Genomic DNA, 24,604 nt, shown 5'->3' with positions numbered 1-24,604 from the left:
GACCTTTACAGCTTTTAGGTACTCGCTGTTACTTATTCGTTGAGCGACTCGCTCAGAGCGAGGTAAGCACCAGCTCTGGGGTCTACCAGGCACCAACTTAAATCTTTAAGTATCGCCTGTGCACGTGAACCCCACGGTCCAAGAGTCTCTATTCCAAAGGGAACAAAATCGGAGTTGGAGGAAAGAAAATTAAATTGATTAATTTTTGTTTTTTTAATAAGATTTATTAAGTGTACGGACATGGTTAATATAAATTGTTAAAAATACGTGTGGCACTCGGGCACTGCCGCGGTAAAGCTATTGCATAGCATTTTTTATAAACTTATGCAATATTTATTTATTTTTTGCAGTTTTTTTTTTCTTTGATATTAATTCAAGTTTTTTCTTTGATATTCAATCTACCAGACTCAGACTAACACGCCTATCCGATCACGCTAAACCGATGTGAGACGCAGTATGCGTTCTGTCCCGCTCTAACAGGTATTGGCCGCACCTATATTACGTCATCGTGTGTTAGGTTTATTTCGTTACGGAATTTCTTGATTCAGTTGCCGAGCTCAAAGCCCGCTATAAAATCTATGCAATAGCTTAACGTTTTGTTGTTAACAGATTTGTTTTATTTTCAACACTAAGGTTATAATTCAGAGTCTAGACTTCTACTCAGCATTAAGTATCAAGTCTGAACTTGGGATTTTTTTCCGGAAATCGGACTAAAGCGTGTTTTATTAAAATTCAAAATATTATATAATTTGAAATGGAATCGTTGTAATCCAGTGAAATCCTTTCTTAGAAATAGATAACCTTCTTTTTCTGAAACCGAAAGAAAACATTCTGCTGTTTCCTTATTTGAGTTTGATAGATATCAATCGGAAGATTGTCCAGATTGATGTTATAAAATAAATTTATATTATTTTGTGCATGTAGGTTGATAGGAAATAAGAATTGGACAAAATGCTGTATGTATTGTTTAATATATTATTCGATATATTTTAGTATTGTCTCCTGTACCAAACCAATTGTAAGATATAATAGCAAAAATTTGAAGGTCAAATGTCATTTAAGTATATTATTCTCCAATGTAGAGGACAACAAAATCTTAGTTGCGTAATCTATATTACAATAGCAATACTTAGGGTCTGTTTCACAATGTATGGATAGAGTACCAAATAGCTATGCAACACATAAATTATTTGGAAGATAAATTGTGATATTTGACATTCATCGGTCTCATAACTTATGATGGACTTTGTGACGATTAGCGCTATCTGACAGTCGTGAAACGCAACAATAGTGTTTATCCTACCAAAAAGAAATAAATAGCTAATTTGGAACTTATGTAGAACTTATCCGTACATTGTGAAACAGACCCTAAGCAATACTATTCTCTACATTCAAACGAAGGCCTTAGCACATATTTTACGATACACCTACGTCAACAGTCAATACGATAATTTCAGTTTTTGAAAGCTCGATGTAATTTCCATACAATGTGTTGTACACGTATTCGAACGATGTTTCGGCTTAGTTACAAATACAATGAAGTGCCACTTAATCTCTATATATATAAAATTCTCGTGTCACTATGTTCGTTCCCATACTCCTCCGAAACGGCTCGACCGATTCTTAAATTTTTGTATGCATATTCAGTAAGTCTGAGAATCGGCAATAATATATCTTTCAACCCCCTAAGTGATAAGGTTTGTCCACCCCAAAATTTTATTGTTTACAATACATTGCATACAAAAATACATACAACCCCTAATTTTCACCGCTCTACAATCAACCCCTATTTTTTATTTTAGTTGATAGTTATTTTTATTGAACTAAAAAAATGTTTCCTAGAAATAATATACATGGCAAAACAACGTTTCCCGGGTTAGCTAGTATGTCTATACAAAAATCCATCGTAATCTGTTACGTCTGTCTGCCTTCTGTACAATGTTGTACTAGAAATTTCGTAAATAGATTTCAATCGAGACTTAATTTATTTCGAGTTGTTTCAAAAATAAATCCACCCAACTCGTATGTTTATCTGTTGAACAGCAGGTATGGTCTTGGTAGATTCAACTATATTTTATCTTTTACAATTTTCGGGTATAAAAATCCTAGAACTTTCATACAAATTTACGAAATTTAATAGTGACTCTTATGTATGTCAACTTATTAGATTACATTAAGATGTAATTTCCTAATATTTTCCCTTAGATATCATTAAACTGGCAAAGTCCTACAAAATACGGAAAAAAATAAAATAACCGGGAGCGTTCAAGTATTACGTCACGCAATTCCCCCTCCCCCCATATAACGCGCCGTAACGTTATTTTTTCTGTACCTACGTGTTTAAAACTATACTTTAAACCCAAAAAACTTTATTAAAGAAAAAACACAACAACAGAATAATTTTGATAATCACTAACGTCAAATCTGATTTTTATTTTTAATTTTCTTATCTAACCTCCTTTTACTGTTATTCATAAAAATAGGTTGTTAAGTCAACTAGTTGAAAGAATGTAACCAGATTTGAAGCTTTTTACATTAAACATGCCGCGGCCCAAGGACTATATGAGTCCTTTAACCGTGGAAGATACAAACATCTGAACCTTAACTTAAATAGAATGAGAATCTACAAAAGAAGACTATGAACTATAATTTAATTAAGGCTCTGAAGCAGTGGATAGTGAACTAACCAGATACACAAAAACACACTTATGTAAGCTTTACAAGTATTTGTGCATCTACCAGAGTACAGTTTCAGCGTAAATGGACCACAAAAGTCTACGCCGCTGGTCAAAAATGGGCGTGACGGATTGACTCTGCACTGTGGTAAATTACCCATTAACGGAGTCATAGGTCGTGCAATTTGGGTAAAACAAGGTTTACATAATCTTAAAATCTTTTTTACCAAGTTTTTTGCTCGGAGAATCCAATATTTTTTATGGACAACATTTAATGTGAGCGAATTTCTACCATGTAGTGTTCTCAAATGAGCATCAATTACAATCAACTTTGCTAAGTTACATTTGTGATGTAAGATTATAGGAGACTTCATATCAGGTGGTATTTGAGCATTTACAAGACGTCCACCGACTCTAATAATTTTCTCATTGTCTAGGATCGGATTTAAAGGTAAAAGTTTACTATTTTTTGGGATAGGTTTGCTCTGTGTTAAGAATCCTATTTCACTTTCAAAGTAAACAGACTGTGACATTCGAATGCAAGTTTTTAATGCATTTTTAATTTCATCAGTAGTGAGATATGTCATTTTTATGTTATCGTTTCTTTTGAGAACCTTATCTTTACATAGCCGCAAAAATCGAAAGCAATAGGCTGTCACACGTATAAGTCTAAGTAGATTTGAGTATCTATTGAGGTACATAGTACATTCATTGGGTTCAGAGGTGCATAAATAACTAACTTTTGCTCTCGGTTTTGCTTCGAGTGTGGTTGTAGGTATAGTGAAATTAGGGTAACAAATCTCAACAGACTCGCGAAGAAAGGCTGGACCTTCCCACCATAGTTGTGACTGCATCAGCTCGCCAGGACTGATACCGCGTGAGGCGCAGTCCGCGGGGTTATCCGCAGACTTAATATGATGCCATTGACTACTATTCGTAACATTCAAGATTTCGGTAGTGCGATTACCAACGAATGGCTTCCAAGTATTTGGAGTTTTACGCAACCAAGCCAAAACTATTGTGGAATCTGTCCAAGCAAATACACAATTATCATCAATATTTAGACTAGATTTGACATACAGTATCAATTTAGACAATAGGACTGCTCCACAAAGTTCAAGACGTGGCAATGAGATCTGTTTAACAGGAGCGACTTTTGTTTTGGCTGCGACCAGACTTACTTTTATCTCATTGTCCGTGATGACTCTGATGTAAATAACCGCAGCGTAGGCGGCGCAAGAGGCGTTACAATAACCGTGCAATTCAATTTTTACATTATTTGCAATCCCTAACCAACGTGGAAGCTGAATGGCTTGCATGTGTTCAAAATTAGTCAGATAATTCTGCCATTCAGTTTTCAGGTCTTCTGGAAGTTCAGAGTCCCAGTCCAGGCCGGCTAGCCACAACTTCTGCATAAACATTTTTAACATAACTAAGCAAGGTGCTAGCCAACCCAGAGGGTCAAACGTTTTTGCTATCGCAGATAGCACACTTCGTTTTGTAACAACATCGTTGTCATGAGGTAAATTAACTACCAGTTCAAATATATCACTTTGTGGTTTCCAGGCTATGCCCAGAGCTTTCACCGAATCATCCATTTTAATATTCACTGAACTTTTTAATGCCTTTTTCGAATCGGGAATTTAATTTAAAACAGTTTCACTATTAGACGACCACTTATGTAGAAGAAAACCGCCACGTTTAAACAGTTCAGTTAAGCGACGTTGAAGCCGTTGAGTGTCTTCTTCTGTAGATGAGCCCGTCATCAAATCGTCCATATAGAGATCAGTTTTTAGAAGCTCAGCTTCAGGAAACTCTTCACGTTCGTCTTCTGCAAGTTGATGAAGTGTCCTTATGGCAAGATATGGAGCGCATGAACTGCCATATGTGACGGTAAGTAACCGATATTCTCTAATCGGATCTTCCGATGACTCGCGCCACAAGATTCTCTGGTAATCAGTGTCTTGCTTTGAGATAAGTATCTGTCGGTACATTTGTTGTATATCAGCTACTATGCAGTACTTATGTTGTCTCCACCGTGTTACTAATTCTCGTATATCTTGTTGTAGCGGTGGGCCGATGAGTAGCTCATCGTTAAGTGAGTTTCCGTCTACAGGTTTAGCGCTTCCGTCAAAAACTACGCGCAACTTTGTAGTGAGGCTCGAGGCACGCAGAATAGCATGATGTGGTAGGTGATAAGCTCTATTCTTCTTTTCTGTTTCAGTGACGACCTCCATGTGACCGAGTGACTCATATTGCCTCATAAACTTGCAGTATTCTTCGTGAAACTCGGGTCTTCGCTTAAACTTATTCTCCATCTGAAGTAAACGCTTCAAAGCAAGTTGTCTGGAGTTGCCTAAATTTGGAGCGTCTTCGTCCTTGAAGGGTAGTCTAACCTCATATCGACCGACAGTGTTTCGAGTGTGAGTTTTCTTAAAATGCTCTTCACACTGCATTTCGACAGAGGCTTCACGTTTGGTGAATATTCATTGATCTCCCAAAACTGACGTCGCAACTGATCAACTTCGAATTCTGTGTGCATAACAACTACATTGTGTGACTGATGGCCAGATTGCGCAACTTCGCCGCTTACTAGCCATCCCAATCTTGAGTTCAAAGCGACCAGAGACTCATTGCGTTTTATTATTCCGTCAAGAATAATATGCGCATATATAACTGCACCTAATAGCACGTCGATAGATCCTGGCTTGTGTGTGGATCCGCAAGATCCGAAATCTCAGAAGAAGGCCAGGTATCTGATGGTAGCTCTTGTGATGGTAATCTCGAATTTATTCGTCTAAGGACGTACGCCTTAGATGTGATCATGTGTGATGGATTTCTAATAGCATGAAAGTTCAACGTAACTTGTGACTTTGTTGTCAGCGGTATAGATGATATGCCAGTATTTTTTCCGCTGATTGAAGTGCGCTCGAGATTAAGCAGTTGAGCTGCCGCTTTAGTAACAAAGTTTGATTACGAGCATGGATCAATCAGTGCTCTCAAGACTATAGTATCGCCGTTCCTCAACTTAACTGCAATTCGTGCAGTTGCCAATATTACTTCTTCACTGTCGCTGTCAACCTCAGCTTTGTAAACGACGGTTGATGTGGTTTGGCTTGTTTCAGGTGTACTGGATGTTGCTGCATCACTTTCTGGCACTGATGTGAACTTGTTAGGGTTTGTGAAGTGCAGCAGAGTGTGATGTCGTCGACATTTTCTTCAATTAGTGCTCTGCCAACACGCATTAACGGAGTGACCCTTTACAAGGCAATTAAAACAAATGCCATTCTTCTTAATAATGTACTGGATGTTGCTGCATCGCTTTCTGGCACTGATGTGAACTTGTTAGGGTTTGTGAAGTGCAGCAGAGTGTGATGTCGTCGACATTTTCTTCAATTAGTGCTCTGCCAACACGCATTAACGGAGTGACCCTTTACAAGGCAATTAAAACAAATGCCATTCTTCTTAATAATGTACTGGATGTTGCTGCATCGCTTTCTGGCACTGATGTGAACTTGTTAGGGTTTGTGAAGTGCAGCAGAGTGTGATGTCGTCGACATTTTCTTCAATTAGTGCTCTGCCAACACGCATTAACGGAGTGACCCTTTACAAGGCAATTAAAACAAATGCCAGTCTTCTTAATAAAATCGTGACGTTGAGGAACATCTAATGCGGCGAATTCTTTACAATGACAAATATAATGGTTTTGTGAGCAATAAGTGCATTCGCTGTTTACTTACAGTTGTTTTTTGCACTTATTACACTTTCTAATCCGGCTCGAAGGACCAACATGTTTAAAACTATACTTTAAACCCAAAAAACTTTATTAAAGAAAAAACACAACAACAGAATAATTTTGATAATCACTAACGTCAAATCTGATTTTTATTTTTAATTTTCTTATCTAACCTCCTTTTACTGTTATTCATAAAAATAGGTTGTTAAGTCAACTAGTTGAAAGAATGTAACCAGATTTGAAGCTTTTTACATTAAACACTACGCAATAGCAAAATGTTTCGTGACCACCCAGTGACTCTTTATATGTAAAAGTTACCATTAAGTGGTGTAAAGTACTGGAAAGTCGAAAATAATATTAACATTAACTCGTAATTCAATCCCCGCCCCGCATCGTAACGTTTTACAAAAGGACCCCCCCCCCCCAATTCATGACGTAATACTTGAACGCTCCTAAAAACGGTTTTCGATGTTTCGTGATGTGTCATTTTTCAGAAAAGCCCCAGAGCCCGAATTGGAATTAACAGAAAAGCTACAAATATTTGCAGCTGTACATTGGCGTGGTATAGTAACTGTGGGTGTACCAGTTATACTATTGCCTATTTTGTACATTACCGATCCCGCCGAGGTACATAATATTTATTTACTTTTTATTTTCATTTAACAGGATTAATTTTGAAGGATACTCATGAGGCTGCATAAGCAAGTAGGTGATTCGATTATTATTTGTGTCAACCGCCGTCGGTAGTCTAAGACATGTAATATTCCTCTCGACGTCTTTCTTGCCGTACGAAGTGTGCATTTGAGGCGAGAAATATTAAACTTAGGGGGTTCAAACTTACAATTTTGGATTGAGAGTAACTTTTAGGTATAGGGTTCTTCACCCTCTAAAATCTTCATAAAAACAAATGTGAAATCTATATATGTAAGTTCTCTCAAGTATCTTTAAAGGCTTTTTAGGGGTCGCTCTATGCGTCATCTCAGAGACCCTGGCATATGACCAACAGGCATTCAGACGCAATTACCATGTTTTCTTCCTAATTAACTTTTTGACGTAAGTCAATTTTGACCGTACCGTGCTACACAACAATTTGATTAAGCTATTGCATAGATTTTATCTCGGGCTTTGATCGCCGCGACCGAATAAAGAAATTCCGTAACGAAAATAACCTGACACACGATGACGTAATATATTAACGAACGACAGAACGCACAGCGTATTCACATCTCTCTGACGAGATCGGTGATATAGCTTAAGCGTACGCGTTAGAGTGAGACAGACTATATAAGCGTGTTAGAGAGAGACAGAGTCTGGTAGAGTCGTAGATTGAATTAATATCATAGAAAAAAAAATACTGCATAAATATAAAATAAAAAAATAATTAATTATAATTGCATAAGTTGATAAATAACGCTGTGCAATAGCTTTATAAATATGTTTAAAATTTAACTAAGAAAGTCTCTTTCAGCCTCACCATTATGCTGCGTATTGTCTATGTGTCATGGCGTGCTTCTGGGTGACAGAATGCATACCACTGGCAATCACATCCTTTCTCCCAGTTATCATATTTCCCTTCGCGGGGGTGTTAAGTACGGGAGAAGTTTGTCAAGCGTATATGAATGTAAGTGGTTAATATGAAAAAGTTAGAATTGAGATTAATATGAATATAAAAAAAAATATAGTTATAGAGCATCATGTTATTATTCAAATCATCCAAACACATACTCACTACTCAGAAATATAATTTAGGTAATGATTTTTATATTCACCTAGTTTCTATTTTGCAAAGAATATAAATAAAAGTAAAATAAGAAAAAATATTGAAGCTTTTGTGCTAATTTCCCATTAAGGCTTTGACCGCTCACTTCCGGTCCCATAGCGCTTCCTGTCCCGAGGCTAATGGCCTTTTTGACCTCAACTTTTCTTATCTGTAATGTCATGTAATTTATTAAGTGTGATCCCTACGAGGCCGCCCTACATAGACTGAAAATATATAAAAAATAATTTACGCGCCTGTAATACAAATTGATCAGTAATCAAGAATATAAACGTCGGCTCAAATCTCATTGTATAACAAATTGTCTTCATATTTCTGAAAAACCAAGAATATATATGGAAAACACCAAGTTAAAGTGTATTGAAATGTTAAATTACAATAATCTATGACAATGCTACGAATGTTTAACCGCTTGAATTTTTGAAGCTACCTCTAAATAATTTTTAATCCAACCTAAATGTAATAATAATATAGTCAAAATCAAAGCAAATTATTCAAAAACAAAGACCTTTTTCAATGTGTATTGCTGTGATAAAACAATTGAATTTCGGGTTTTTTATAAACGACTATTGTGTAATGAGGTTTTAATAGAATTTTTAATTTCTAGGATACCCTCATAATGTTTATTGGAAGTATGATACTTGCATACTCCGTGGAGCAGTCAGGCCTTCACAAGCGGCTTGCATACTTCGCAATAAAGCTTATCGGATATTCACACATAAAGTACGAAATTTAGTTTCTTTTCATACTTAATAAAATGTGATTTCCTATTAAGTATTTTGGTACACTTAGTAGCTCGTCTTATACGCTAGTTCTATACATTTGATTGTCTAATTTTTTGATTGACATACTACTTTGTTTAACTTGGATTGTGTTGGACGCGTTTAATTACCTTTTTTGCTAATTATATTTGTTGGTAGCTACGTCCTCAATTTTTTAGTGAGCGTATTGTAAGGCAAGGTATCAATCAGTAGGTTATCAGTCTAACCTTCTTATTGTTCTCCAACTTATATAATTTCTTATTAACTTATATATTCCTTAAGACTGACAATTGTGTTCTTCTTGTTAAGGATATTATATCGAAACGAGGTATGTACTCATGACTTATTATTTTAGTATAAAATGGTGAATCGATGGCCACCGAACGGTAAGTCAGTAAATTTTATTTTAATTTAGTATTGAAGTTGTTATTGTTTATTTAATAAATAGATTACATTTTTTTACATTATTTTATTAACGCGACCGACCGACTTTATAATCAAATATCCAAAGTATGATTAGAGAAGCTTTATCCTTTTATTAAAAATATTGAATCAGTCCAATTATGTTTCATGTTGCATTTGTCTTTTTTCATCACTGCATGAATACGATTTAATGGAAAGAGATGGGGAGGCGTAAGTCTCGACTCCTGCCTGCTCGAACATACCCCTCGCTGACCGTGCGACGAAATCGTCGATGCTCTCTCGCCGCCGGTTCTAACGTAGTGCGGAGCTTTCACTGCGCGTATTCGCTGGCGCTGAGCGGATGTTGCCCGACACCAGCGGGCGCAGGCCGGCATACCAGGCACGATCGGACGCCTTTTCCATGTCTAGCATGACAGCTACTGTCGCCTCTTGTTCAGGGCGGCTACAGTTGTGTAGATTAGCTGTTAGCTGCTGGGTGATACTGTTTCTATGTATTTGTTGTAATGTTGGAGGAGGAGCCTCTCGAACATTTATGCCTGGGTCGATAGCAGTGTGATGGGCCGATAACTCTCTGGCCTGGTTGTGTCCTTCCCTCGCTTCAGGATTGTGATCACCCTGCCTTCCTTCCAGGAGGTCAGGAAGAGATCGTGCCGCGTGAGTGGCGAAGCGCTCGGTCGCGCAGAGGGCGTCTGGGTTCGGGTGATAAGTTTTTACGGCAAGTTAACTTATACTCACTTTTCCAGGCTTCTACTCGCCGTGTGCATCGTTACTACTTTTGTGTCAATGTGGATCACAAACACTGCTGCTACCACTATGATGGTGCCGATCAACTTTGCCATTCTGAAAGTATTTGAAGACGTAAGTACTTTAGATCAATTCAATATCTAAATTCAAATTTAGAAGCATTCAATTTTTGAAGTGAAACTTCTTTAGGCGCTTGAGGGTAAAATTTTTACGGAACGTCACGAAAGTGTGCAGTGTTTTTGTCGAAAGGGAGAGAGCGATTGAGACCGATTGAGAGACAGTGAGAAGGGTGAATTACCTTATAGAAATTATATTTTAAAATAAAAATTTCGTAAAGAAAATTTGTGAAATTAGTATTATATATTTTATGCAAAATAATTTATTGAAATCTCAAATGACGAATTGTAAATTAAAATGCCACGTGTTTATTATTATTAACAAAGAAATAAATAAAAATAAAAAATATTATTTGAATTAATTTTCGACATTTAATATTTCAATGACAATTAAATTCCTTACATATCTTCCTTTTTCCTCCCTTTAAGTCTCGGAAATCTAAAGTTTTAGATTTGTGTAAATATGAACAAGAATTAAAAATTAGTTTGCCAAAGAAGTTTCACTTCTGACTTGTGTACTTTGTACGCATGCACTTTATTGACGTGTATTGTTCCCTTTTTGATTTGATTAAATTAAAAAAATTCTCTTGACTTTGTGAAAACAAATATCTCGCCATCTTTTCCTATACCATATGAATACAACAAAAATCTATTGGAAGTAGATATAAACAAACAAATAAGAAATACTTTGTATTGTAATACACATTATTAAACTACGTGCGAAATGTCATATCGATACATGATTTTGTTGTTAATAAAATTTCAGCAAAGGCTTCTAAAGATATATGAGAAGACAAAAGATGGCGATACTGTAGCAAGCGACATAACAGTCTGTTACTTTTGCGCTGTTACTTTTTCAGCTACTATAGGTCAGTATTAAAGATTACTATAAATTTATATTATTATTTAAGGGTGTATAGTTATTTAACTTATTATTTCCGATTTCGACGTCCAAAAACTTTTTTATATCTCAAAATATGAGCGAAACAGTAGAAAATTATAGCCCAGTCATGTTTAAAAAAAGGAGTCAACCTCGGAATGAAAGATATTAAGCTGTTAATAATTGGTTGTTGGTGGTTGGTTAAACCCTTGTTTTGTCGTTCTAAATGTTGTCTCAAAAGTGCTATCGTGTCCGCGTCTTAAGATATTGAATGTCTAAGGTCATAAAAATCTGTTTTTGGTAAAAATTTCGCGTTCTATTGCTTAAATGAGATTGGCACCTATTATAAAAGTTGTAAAGTATAAAATTTTCTACAACTTTTGATTGAACTTTTTTTTATACGATCAACTGTTTTTGCGGTAGACCGCGAAGAGTGCGCCGCGTACGCACGTCAAGCGTGGGTTACGGTTATCAATCAGTACGTTGTTTGAAGTTAATTATTTCGTAGTTGTTAAGTTTTTTATATTACTAATATGATTGTGGTTTCACTTGTGTTAGACTTGCACATAATAAGTACATGCATGGTACTTGGTCATTATTAAGTTATTATTTTTCAAGGATATCATAAGGACAAAAAATGTGAGTGATTTTGTTCAAAAATAAATTTTGATTTTTTTTATATTTGACTTAATAGCACGTGTTAAAACGGACTAATGTAATTAATGTAGCTTTTATTGAATACTTGGAAACAACGAGGACGATCAGAGTGTGTGAGAGAAAACCTTCGAGAGCAAGAGAGCCATCTAAAGTGGTATTACATTTGCAATGATATTCTATAAGGAAGGCGGGAAATTTTAATTCAACATGTTTATTGAAAAGCTTAATAACTAAATAAATAGTCAATGTTAAAAGATATACTTATATCTTTTGACGTAATCTTATTATATAATAGTATAGTATATATATATATAAGTATGTATGTATAGTATGTATATAATATGGCTTATAGTATGGCTTTATTAGCTATTTAGAAGTTATGAAAGGGGGAACAGATCCGTCATACATGAGTTATCATCATTACGAAGCGCGCGCATCATCATTTGTTTCAAATCAAATTCTGACTTTGTTCCTACGAAAGAGAATTGATTTGAAGGGGTCGATAAATCTGTTTTAACGATAACTTTATTTTTATATGAATTATCGATTGTGGTACAAACAACAAATTTATGTTTACAGGTGGAATCGGAACATTAGTCGGTACAGCAACGAATTTAGCCTTTAAAGGACTCTTTGTAGCGTAAGTTTTTTTATTCTTTTTTTTAAAAGGGAGCCAACGGGCAGGAGCCTCGCCTGATGTTAACTGATACCGTCGCCCATGGACACTCTCGGTTCAGGAACACTTCCAGTGGGCAGCTAATTCCACATAGTATAAAAAATTAGACGCGAGGTTTGAACGTAGGACCTCAGTAAGGGCTAAAAGTCGCTTGGTACACTTAATATACACATGAAATTAAAAAAAAAACGAATTATAAACCTCCTTCGGGATTTTCGAACTCGTTTAAATGCAAGTGGCGCAAAAAAACCTTGATCGGGGCCTGGTAAAAAAGGTCTCCTGTACACCTAAACTTATGCTGTAGGTTTTAGATCAGTCACGTATGATCATTTAAAGATGTTTGTAACTGGGATTTAAATGTACAACCAATAATAATAATGATGTTTGCAACATTTCTTTAATTTAATAATTCCATTTCTCTGTGTTCAAATTATTATGTGATTATTTTATAATATACTAGCAAACTCGGCGAACTCCGTTTCGCCACCAGATGGCTTCGTTTTATGTAACATTTCGTTTGGAGATCCCGCTTTTCTGTTGAAATTTTTCCTGAATTTTCTTTGCTATAAACCACACGGAACCCGAGACCTTTCCAACGAATGCCAACCGTGGAAATCGGTTCGTGCGTTCTGGAGTTATAGCATCAGGAAGGAAAACCCGACTTATTTTTATATAGTAGATTAATGTTATTTTATGTTCTGACATTTAAAAAAATCATTTTCAGGACCTATCCAGCAGCACCGGAGTATTTGTCATTTCCATTGTTTTCTGCTTTCGCTGTTCCAATGATGATACTTTTAGAAGTTGCTACATTTTTATCCATGTCTTTTCAATTTTTAGGACTATTCAGGTAACTATATATATACACTTACCTTTATTTATTATTCCTCACAAAGATAGGAAACGACAATATATACGACGAATCTTAATAAGGAATTACGAACCGCCTTGGCCTAACCTCGGTCCGTTTTTGTTGCCGTGGTTTCGATGTTTTAGGCCGGGTTCCCACTACGCCGGACCGGCAGATCTGCCGCGCCGGTAAATCTGCCGGAAGAGCTAGTGGCTGTACAATTTATATGAAGCTATTCACATTATCCCGGGTCCGGCATTTTTGCCGAGCCCGGCATTTCTACCGAACGTTTTGTCACTACGAATTGCCGGTAGAACGACCGGGCCCGGAGTAATGTGAACGAGTTTGTGCCGGTATCTGTCCCCCGCTCGCCCTGCTCGTGCTCCCCTCGCCCCGCCCGTGTTCCACTCACGTCATTCGGCTCGCATGTTCTGGTAAAAGTAGACGTTTAGCATGGATATTCAAGCAGAAACTTTAATTACGCTTGTCCAAGAGAGACCTGTTCTGTGGGATAAGACCGAAGACGTTTATAAAGACAAAAACTTAAAGTTAGCAGCATGGCGTGAAGTATGTTTAATACTGAAACCAAACTTCGATGAACTGGATGAAAAAGAAAGAAAACAGTACGGTGAGTTTTTAATGTTTTATTGATAAAATGTAAATGCATTGATAAATTTTATTTTATAGCTGCTGCCTGCCACGGAACGGAACCAATATCTGAAACAAAATAATTAGTAAATGATGTCCGTATAGCGTTGGCATTAGGGCCACCTCGACTCGACACATTTCGATTCATGGGTGTAGTTTCTTGTTCTTGTCTATGTTCTATATTTTGGTAACTTTCAAAATTTATACCATCTTTTTCTCTTACAAAATTATGTAAGACTGCACAAGCTTTAATTACTTGAATTGCTGTGTCTACGTTGAGATCTATAGCTCGATGGATTATTCGCCACTTATTTGCCAGAATACCAAAAGCGCACTCAACATACCTTCTTGCTCGACTTAGTCTATAGTTAAAAATCTTTTTATCAGTATTCAAATGTGTACCTCCATATGGACGTAGGAGATTAGGTGTTAAAGCAAAGCCTTCATCGCCAACAAGTATAAACGGTAATTCTTCGTGCAAGTTTTCATGAAGCGGTCTAGGCTTTGGTACATTTAAAGTACCATCATTGATCTTTTGCCAAAATGTACTATCCTTTAATATACTAGAATCGCATTCCTTGCCAAATGAGCCCACACTAATAAAAATAAATCGGTACTCTGAATCGACAACTGCCATTAATACAAAAGAATAATACTCCTTGTAATTAAAGAACATAGAACCACTCTTGGCTGGTTTCAAAATTCTGATATGTTTGCCATCTACTGCTCCAAGACAGTGAGGAAAGTTGGCTTTTCTTTCGAATCCTGAAGCGATGTCCTCCCATTCTCTCTCAGTATCAGGCAGCTTAAGGAAATCTGTCTTTAGGTTTTCCCAAATGACGTGGGTCATTTCTTTTATTAGTTTACTTATTGTCGAAACGCCTACTCTGTATGAGTAATGTATTTCTTTGAATGAACATCCTGAAGCTAAATATCTGAAAAAAAAATATTTTTTGTTAATACATTATTACTTTATACGTCACCAAGAAACAAATTGTATTGTTTTATGATATTTTTTTATTGATTTCAGGAAAACAGGTTTCAACTAAATGGAATAATATACGAGATTCGTGGCTTAAGACAGTAAAGAAACAAAAAGATGAGTCTAAATCTGGATCTTCGACCAAAAAGACACGAAATTATTTATATCACGAGCAATTAATGTTTTTGAAAAAAGTCTCCGAACCTCGACCACCACATGAGTCAGTTTCAAAAAAAGCAAGAACCGAGACTGAAGTAGGCATGGAATCAGATTTTCGTTCACCTTTAATTAAAGATAAAAAAAAAATTGATAATAAAGAGGTAAATGACAGGATGGTAAAGTTTTTGGACTCCAGAATAAACCCAGAAAAGGAAAACCATCATCTATCTTTCTTCAAAGGCATTATACCAATCTTGAACACTTTAACTATCGAAGAGACTTTAGAATTTCAAGCTAGCGTCATGACAATGTTGCAAAAAATTAAAAGTAGGAATTATGAGAGACCAAATTACGGACATTGGCGTGATTCATATAATCAGATAACCGGACCAGATCAGTATTCTGGATACTACACACATAATAGCGTCAATCAACAGCCAATACCTACGCAAGATCAACACTACCCTGGATACTCTACGCAATATAATAGTAGCAATCAACAGGCAACAACATCTATACCATCAACTTCATCTCAGACATCGAATCCGATTCCAGCTTCGCCATCAGCATCTAGTAATCGTTCCATACATTCCCAAGACTCAGATTACTTAGATTTTGAAGGGATTTAAGTTTGAGTACAAATAAATACTTAAATAATTGTTTGCATTTTTAATTCATAATGATTATCAAATACATACACCCTCCCACACACACACATTATATATATTCACATTCATGAAACAAACATACATAGCAAACATTCATTCATTCATACAGTCTTAAGTAGGTACCTACGTCAAAACTATTATTACGCAATCTAGTGCATAAAATAATCTTACCTTAGACATATGGCTAATCTTTGTTCTGGGCAAATACATTCTCTGAAACTTGTATCTCGTACTCTTATGTCTAGTCGTCCCAGTAAATCGTCAAAAGTGGTTGCTGTCATTCGAAAATAATTGAAGAACTTTGATTCGTCTCTTCTAAGTTCACCCATTAATGTTTCAAATGTTCCAAGTGAAAATCTTTCCCGTAAAATAGGGTGTACCCAATGTTTTCTTTTATTTTGCCTTCTATTAAGATACCACCACAACACAACAATTTCGTCGTCCATTGTGCGCGCAGGTCCAAATTCAACTGAGGACTGTCTGAATTTCTTCCGGGATCCGATGTAATGTGAACACTCTGTCCGGTGTCCGGTTTTCGGCAGATCTGCCGGTCCGGCGTAGTGGGAACCCGGCCTTACGTTAAAACAATGGTTACCATGGTAACGAGCAAACGATATTATGTCCATGCTTTTAAATAATTCCGGAATCGAAAAACCGAAGGCTTATCTTAAAAATCATTTCAAATCTCAGGTCCTTATAACTATTTGTTACGCTCTTCCAATAGATGGTTATTGGAAATTCCATCTCACAGCTTATCATTCTTAGGCAATTCGTTTAGGATCTCCGCCATTAAGTTGTGGAATAGGCTTCCCGACTCCATACGATTGGCTACCTCCCTAACATCTTTTAAAACTCATCTGCATAAGCATTTCTTAACCATATCCTATCCTGCTCTATCGTGAATTTTGTCATTCTTGTATTTCCTTTTCTTTTGTATTGCATCGCCATTCATGAATCCGTGAGATTAGTCCGGTCAATTTAGACATCCAAGGTTACAGTAATTCGCACTTGGCTGAATATTGGTAGGATTGCTCAATACACTATTATAAAGGAAATGTGAAAAGTTCTCATCGATCCGGCACGTGCAAAAAATTGCGATTTTCAGCAATATGGTAAGTTTATTCAAAAAAACGTCCTCAAAAAATGAGCGCAACATTCTAAATTGTGCGCTCATTTCAAATAGTCTCGCGTCTAATAAGTGGAGTCGATGTTATTCATTTGTGTTTTTTTTTATAAATAAATTTATGTACTTTTGAACTTTTTTGTGTGTAGTTTTTGACAAATATATTTACGCTATATAAAGTGTAGGTCAGGAGGTAGCCAATTTAACTTTAAGCAATTCGCGTAAGGTTGATTTTGCAATAATATATGCTTGTAACATATACTGTTATAGACATACTGTTATAGACATACTGTTATAGACATACTGTTATAGACATACTGTTATAGAAAGGGACAGAAATAGTGTTTCGGGAAACTTTCGAGGGTTACTTTTATTCGAGACTGTGCATCTTGGGTTTTTTGTATATCAATGGGTTATGTCCTAGCGTCAGGTTGCCAAAATATCGCAGGTGTAACTATGGAGCTTAGCTAGTTTATAAAAAGTTTACCTATTATAAGCTTATAACTGAAGCTTTTGTACGTTTACAATACCATTTGAAATTCATTACACTTTTTAAATGTAGGCCGTATAGTAGTGTTGCAAAAAGAGTTAAAATCACTCCTGAGGGAATAAAAGCAGCCGAAAGATGTGTGAAAGAAGACTCGGCAAAGTTAGGAATAATTACATTCTGGGAAATCGTAAGTAAAGATTGTCAATGTTCGTTATTTAAAGTAGGATATTTAAAAAAAAATAAAGCAATTGACAGCGCATCACGACTGCTTCAAATCAATTGAAAAGTTTTGTTAAGTAAATGTAGTTTTTCTCATATCCCCTACAGAAATTACTCTTGTTGGAAGATCATACCATGAGTTTGACACATATTCAACGCTAACTACGACATAAAATGTAAATGTATATTTTCTATAAACAACCTTGAGGCACAGAACTGTTTTTGTTAATACATTTTTTTTTGCTCTACAGCCTTGCGATTCTGTAACTCACTTTTCGAACTCACACAGCGGTTTTCGCAGCGGCGGTCGCGCTCAAATCAGTCGTAAAGCAGTCATTTTACGATTTGGCATTCTGATAAACAATAAACTACAAGGAGGGAGCTGTGTGAGTTCGAAAAGTGAGTTACAGAATCGGATGGCTGAGCCTACCAGTATTACGTGTATTTACATATTTTGTTAAAATCAGTATAGGCGTTTAACATATACATTACCTATTTTTTTACAGAATTGATGGCATTCAAATTCCTGAATTGTTCTAAATAGCCAGTCTATATTCTCGTATCATTTGATGGAGCATGGAACTTATTTCTGCGTCTCTTTGTTTATATTTAGGACAAGTTTGTGCCAAACCTAAAATCTTGTTTGCCGGGATAAAACATAAACTTTCTACTTTAAACGACTTTTCAATGTCCTATATTTGTAGATGGTGATCATATTATTTGGTGGTGCCATGGTCTTGTTCTTTTCTCGTTCTCCACAAGTTTTTTACGGATGGGGTGACGCTATTAAGGATTACTTTGAACTTGAAGATTCTAAATAGTAAATACGTTTTAATCTTATTTTTTTGTATCTTAGAGTTTTAGTAAAGCTTTTGAAATTTGTAACATAAAGTTTTTCTTCATTTATTATTGATTATGAACGAGAATGTAAATTAACAATACTCATCAAAAAAGGTTTATTAATTAAATGTTGTAGTTTTAATTATTTTTTATTTTAAAAGCTCAGAATATGTCTTACTTTATAATTATTTATATTGAATGTGATTAATTAAGTAATTGTAGGAAGATAAAAATAAATTGGCCGCTTAATAAAAGCACTGTCTACGTAGACGAATTATTTTAGTTAAAACAAATGAACTTTTATTAATTAATAAGGGATTTTTAATTTCAGCGTTCGTGATTCAGCGTTAGCGTCACTTGTGATGTTTTTGATGTTCTTATTACCATCTACATTAGATTTCTTTAAAAACTTTTCCGCTAGGTGTAAGTCTCTTTGGCAATATTCATCAACCAATATTCATATTATTAATTTATTGAATTTTTGTACTACCTGGGTCTCCCTTGAAGAAATAACTGCGTAAAAATAATCTTCCAAAAAATCATAACAAATATGGTTAATGCCATCAAATGAAACTGAATTAAAAATTTAGTTAATTGAAGGCAATAACTTCTTATAGCGATTTTGATTCAGACTTTTCAATGTAGTTTTCAATATCCTTAAACATTGTTATATTGAAATCGTGCGTTACAAATACTCCAATGAAATCAAGTCTGCTGTCACTATAGGAAGTTACAAAGAACCCGGTGGAGGCTCTTAGATAAGGATTTATGTATTACAAATTTTTAGTTCACGAAGAGCTTCCAACAAAAAGCGTGGAATCAGTATTAAGTTGGCCTAAGATTGTCAGCGTCATGCCGTACAGCTTTTCATTTTTATTGGGTTTGTAAACATTTTATAAAATATTAAGAGATGGGTACAATTCCGATATATTAACGACACAATTCTTATTTTAGATGCTTACATATGAAATGGGTGTTTTGTCGTACTAGCCACTTTGACCTCAAATATCTCTTTTTTGGTTAGGAATACCAATTTCAATTATTTACAGCTATTTACTCGTGCATTTATTTTTCGAAAACCATGATTCATTTCATTTTCCCGTTTTATTTTTTTATTTCTTTACGTCACTACATTTATAAAATGTAAAACATGAAACATCGGGTTATTTAAAAGTATGAGTTCCACCGTGACGCCAGTGCTGCAGAAACGGCTCGAAGGATTAATGATGTGTATGGCGGCGGTGTCGCATAAGAAAACACAGTGCGATTTTGGTTACAACGTTTTCGTTCTGGAAATTTCAAGCTGCAGAACAGGCCTCGTGGCCGTGGGCCGGACAAAGATGATAGCGAAGAATTGAATGTTGGGGAAGCGGATCCATCGCATAATATGCCTGAGTTGTTGGCTGCAGGGTGTTAGTGATAAAACTGTATTAATCCACTTGAAGCAAATTGTGAAAGTGTGAAGGTGAAAAAACTTGGAAAGGTGGGTACCTCACGAATTCAGTGAAGCAATTCGAGAAACGCGCGTTACTGCTGCTTTACATCAATGATTTTTTTTAAATATATTTTTTTTAAAGTCGACTCCTTACCTGTGATGAAAAGAGGATCCTGACCAATTATCGGAAGCGCTCATCGCAATGGCTGAACCTCTGAATTGTGCCCCAAGCGAAAACTTACTCCGAAAAAGTTACTGTGAGCGTTTGGTGGACTAGTGCCAGAGTTATAGTAAAATAACTTTTTTTTAAATCTGGCCAGATGATTATGGCAGATGTCTATTGTCAGCAACTTCAAACCATAATAGAAAATTTAGCTGCCAAACAACCAAGGCTGGTCAATCGCTCTAGGCCACTGCTTCTTCATAACGCTAGACCACACACTGCACAATAGACTGCTACCAAATTAGAGGAGTTTCAATTGTAATGTCTAAGACATCCACCGTACTCCCTGGACCAAGCTCTAACAGATTATGATGATGTTTTTTTTCGAAATTCGGATAATTTCTTGCAAGGTAAAAATTTAACTCTGATGGGGCAGTCGAAACCGCCTTCAAAGATTTAATTGATTCCGTCCAAATGTTTTTCTAGTAAGTTTATCAATAAAGAACTACCTATAAGATGGCAAAAGTACAGTAGTAAAATAGATAGCATCGGTACATACTTTGATTAATTAAATAATATATTACATTTAAAAAAATCGTCTTTTTGTTCCTCCAATACAAAACGCCTATTTCATATGTACCTAATAATTTGGGTTAGTTTATTTTTGAGAATACATCTGTAAGTGGTTTTTTCTAGACTTTTTCCAAATGAAAAAAATCCAAATCGTAGATGAAGACTTTTTTAAATTCTAGAGACGTAGTAGTAGATGAATAATTAAAACATTCTTGTAACGAATTTATAACTAAGAAATTGAAACTTATAACTTGAATAACAAAATTAAATAAATAGTATTGAGCAACGTTTACACATTGGTCTCCATGTCCATTTATTATTCCAGCTATGTAGTGAGTACAAGCAATAGTAATTATTTTACTACGAATTAGATTTCCCGATGACGATAAATATTTTTCTCATATTCTTAAACTTTTTGGGTATTATTTGATAATTCAAATAAATAAATAATACCTATTTAATACTTGTACAATTTCTCAAAGTGATTTATGTATTTTTTGCAGGAGGAGGCTTCGCTTTATCTGAAGCGGCCAAAAAATCCGGTCTAAACGAAAAAATCGGGGAAACGCTATCGAATCTAAAATCACTTCCGAACGTTTTAATATTACTCATTATTATCATAGTCGTTATATTCTTCACAAATTTTGCGTCCAATGTTGCTATCGTGAATGTGTTTGCGCCCATTTTTATGCAATTGGTTAGTTTGTACAATTATAGTGTTATTTAATATTTACAGATTAAGTTTAGAACTAAAATGCTGTTAAAAGTTTTTTACTATTTTTTCCGAATTTAGTCGAAGACAGAAATTTCGTCCAATCCATACAAAAGGAAGTAAAAGTTTGTCGTATTAACTCCTGTTAATTTACTGTGCCTAAATTTTGTAGACAATTACAAAAAGGCATTATTACCAGACTTAAAGTAATGCCTATTGAATAAAACGTATCTATTTCAGGCAAAACAAATCGACCAAAACCCGCTTTGGTACTGTTTAACAGCGGGATACACTGCGTCCTACTGTTTTTTGCTCCCCGTGGGGACGCCTGGCAATCTCGTTGTTCAAAGCGCTGCCAAAATTCAAACGAGACAAATGGTTTGTTCCTTTTATGACAAAACACTTTTATAAATTAACTATTGGCATTACTGGCTAGGCGCGCGTTATACGGAATGTACATCGGTTTTACCTATTTGGACAATGAGCTTCATTTTAATCAAATCAGAGTAAGATTCACAATTTTCATCCTAGACCCAAATTTACAGTGCGTGTAGGGAAAAATTATCAATAAAAACAAAGATAGATAGAGAAAATCTAGCTAGCTAATCTAGCAAGCTTGTAACGCCCATGATTTTTTGGCATTGTGTTGTTTGGTTAATAGTAGCCGCCTTTAAGTTACGTTTCAAAGTTATAAATTCGATTATCAGTGAATTGGTTGGTAGGGGTTTTTTTACCTACTTCCCATAAAACATTATTAAACGGACTTTAACGAAATTCAGAGTATAGTATTGTCTTTGATTAACATAACTTATATTCATTTAAATAAAACACTATTTTGACCGGATTGAAGTTATGTAATAGAGGACACCGTGAGCCATTTTAGCCAAAACCCTCCGTCTTTTAGTCGATACCAACTCCGGGGAAATAAATACAGATAATGCAACTTTCTCTGCAGATGTGATACTTTTTGACATTCAACATCTTTTGTCTTCAGTCACCGTGACCACGCACGCTGTAAAGCACGCGAAACGTCGGATAAATTTAAAATTGTTAAATAGTTGTAAATTTATTATAATACATAACTTCAATCCGGTCAAAATAGTGTTTTATTTAAATGAAATTCAGAGTAAATTTCGTAAAATATTCGAAGGCGTGACTATCTATGTAATATCTTCTTTTTATAGTGCCATCTCCTTGCGAAGGTTAGCGATCATCATGGCTAGTTTAATTTTTGATGCCGCGCTTCTACACAATGACTTGGTGCTTTGACCAAACCATTGTCTTAAGTTTTTCAACCAAGGCGTGCGTCTGCGGCCAGGTCTCCTTCTACCTGCCACTTTGCCTTGTATGATTAGTTGAAGGAGCTCGTATTTTTTGGTTTAACGTAAAACGTGTCCGAAATACTCAAGTTTCATTTTCTAAACCGTCATAAACACTTCTTTGTTCTTCTGCATTCTGTCCAGCACGGTTGTATTTCTTTAGTTTTTAAAAGTTCCGCGCTTGTTCAATTCTGCAACGGATTTAGATGTTATGGTCACCCTTTTCATCAATCACTGTGCCTAGATATCGTATTTTCGAGACATGTTCCAAGGTCTGATTGTTGAGGTGTATACGTTGCGTGAAAAGCTCCGGTGTTGGGCTTATTGTCATATATTTTGACTTTTTCGCGTTAATGCAATACCAAATTCATAATGACTAAATTGACTTAAGTCTGTAGACCATCGAGGCTCTCTGCGATTAGGATCGTGTCATCAGCGTATCTTAAGTTAGGTATTTAGCAGTTTGCCATTAATTGCTATGCCATGTGATATGCTTTGTTAATATATATTGGTTTCATAGAATTGATTAACGTTATATTGAATTTAGAAATATTTCACTTTTTTGCCCTGATAAATAAAAAAAATTACATAGAACGTTTTAAAATAATGAAGTTATTAGAAATGTTCAAGATATTTATACATTTTAGCGAGTAGAATTAAAAAATAATGTAATTTTTGAAAAAAAACTGTTTTAACAGATACAAGCCGGATTAGTACCAACAATTGCTACGATCATCATAACATGGTTTTGTGCTTATGTGTACGCACCTGTCATATGGCCTGACCTCAAGACACTGCCGGACTGGGTGAAATAGTATTCTGTATTTAAGGAGTTATAAGATTTTTTGTTTCATTTATAGTTAGCTATGAAGTTACAACGTTATGTTATTTTTGAAAATAAAGACCGTATTTATAAACGTTAATTTTATTCTATTTTAATGTTGAACTCTGTCTCCAATTACTACAGACACCACAACATACACTCAGTTTACGGAAAAAAAAATCGGTTGTCTGTAAAGTCGGTTTACTGACGATAGTTGAACGTGACAACGTCATAAAAAAATATTGATGGGATGGTTGCATTTTTAAAAAAAAAATTAAATTTTATTTGTTTGATAGGTATTTTGTATGGATATAGAGAAGGAGGTAAATGGAAATCACAATTGAATTGATCAAGTTACATTTATTTGTACGCATAAATACAATGGTGTCAATTTTAAATGGAACGCCTCAGAGCGAGGTAACGCCGCATGAGTCATATTTTTTCGTGCGTGCAGTCAGCTCCATCGAATTATAAGACGTTGTCACGTCAAAAATTAAGCCAAACGAAAGGAATGTAATGTATTTTGATGAAATGGATCAGGACATGGTTAATATTTTACAATTAAATAATGGATAAACATTTATAAACAGCTGTTATTCCGATGCCACTTTCAAAAACATTACTTAGCAATTAAAAAGAGTGGCGAAGAGTTGCTTGCCAGTTCTTCTTGCCCGCTCTACGCCCTTGACTTGCGAACATTCATAAGTGCAGTTGTTTACCTATATGAATAAAGTTATTTTGAGTTTGAGTTTGAAGTAATTTGTCCTTTATTGAACATAAGATTATTGTTTCCAATATTAGACAATACATACATGTTATAATAGATGATATTATTATGGTACTTTATATATTTTTTAAGACAAGTTATCAACCATGTTTACCCGACACACTTTATCGATTTATGGATCTTAGTCTCCAGAATCGGTCAGAGCCCTAAGTGTCTCAGCAAGTAACAATAATCTTTATTTATTTCTCACAAAAACTTAGCACATAAACAAGTGACAGTTATATACTATTATAAATAAATAATTGTCTTACTTCTGTTTAGGGAAAAAGCTAGTAACAATCTATTGGATTTGATATTAAACTATCCTTACAACTAAGGATAAGAATTAGATTCGCAATTCACCGTATGAGCGTGAGCTAATTACATGA

At 35.3% G+C, this 24,604-nt stretch overlaps 3 protein-coding genes across 4 annotated transcripts; 2 read left to right on the top strand and 1 right to left on the bottom strand.

Moving 5' to 3' along the window:
* The first annotated feature begins 850 nt into the window (after nucleotides 1-850).
* On the top strand, nucleotides 851-23,543 carry LOC125055032 (protein I'm not dead yet-like). Its single transcript, XM_047657231.1, has 15 exons — nucleotides 851-956; nucleotides 6,906-7,038; nucleotides 7,880-8,032; nucleotides 8,796-8,911; nucleotides 10,116-10,230; nucleotides 10,999-11,101; nucleotides 12,349-12,409; nucleotides 13,170-13,295; nucleotides 17,438-17,552; nucleotides 18,289-18,404; nucleotides 18,756-18,847; nucleotides 19,212-19,304; nucleotides 21,099-21,292; nucleotides 21,548-21,685; nucleotides 23,325-23,543. The coding sequence occupies exons 1-15, from the start codon at nucleotides 952-954 to the stop codon at nucleotides 23,439-23,441; spliced, it is 1,677 nt and encodes a 558-aa protein (XP_047513187.1). The 5' UTR covers nucleotides 851-951; the 3' UTR covers nucleotides 23,442-23,543.
* Nucleotides 13,443-15,742, top strand: LOC125055043. The gene is made up of 2 exons (XM_047657248.1): nucleotides 13,443-13,923; nucleotides 14,974-15,742. Exons 1-2 carry the CDS (start codon nucleotides 13,749-13,751, stop codon nucleotides 15,711-15,713), a joined length of 915 nt encoding a protein of 304 aa, XP_047513204.1. The 5' UTR covers nucleotides 13,443-13,748; the 3' UTR covers nucleotides 15,714-15,742.
* On the bottom strand, nucleotides 13,925-16,327 carry LOC125055041 (protein ALP1-like). Of its 2 annotated transcripts, XM_047657245.1 has the most exons (3): nucleotides 15,924-16,327; nucleotides 14,346-14,878; nucleotides 13,925-14,012 (listed from the first exon to the last, which is right to left on the bottom strand). In XM_047657245.1, exons 1-3 carry the CDS (start codon nucleotides 16,196-16,198, stop codon nucleotides 13,972-13,974), a joined length of 849 nt encoding a protein of 282 aa, XP_047513201.1. In that variant the 5' UTR covers nucleotides 16,199-16,327; the 3' UTR covers nucleotides 13,925-13,971. The 2 variants fall into 2 exon arrangements, with proteins under 2 accessions (XP_047513201.1, XP_047513200.1); XM_047657244.1 differs by having other exon boundaries at nucleotides 13,925-14,878.
* Nucleotides 23,544-24,604: the final 1,061 nt, after the last annotated feature.

Source organism: Pieris napi, chromosome 13, assembly GCF_905475465.1.
Source record: "Pieris napi chromosome 13, ilPieNapi1.2, whole genome shotgun sequence".
Taxonomy (NCBI): Eukaryota; Metazoa; Arthropoda; class Insecta; order Lepidoptera; family Pieridae; genus Pieris; species Pieris napi.
Note: the sequence above shows the minus strand (reverse complement) of the source record. Positions and strands in the feature narration are given on the sequence as shown.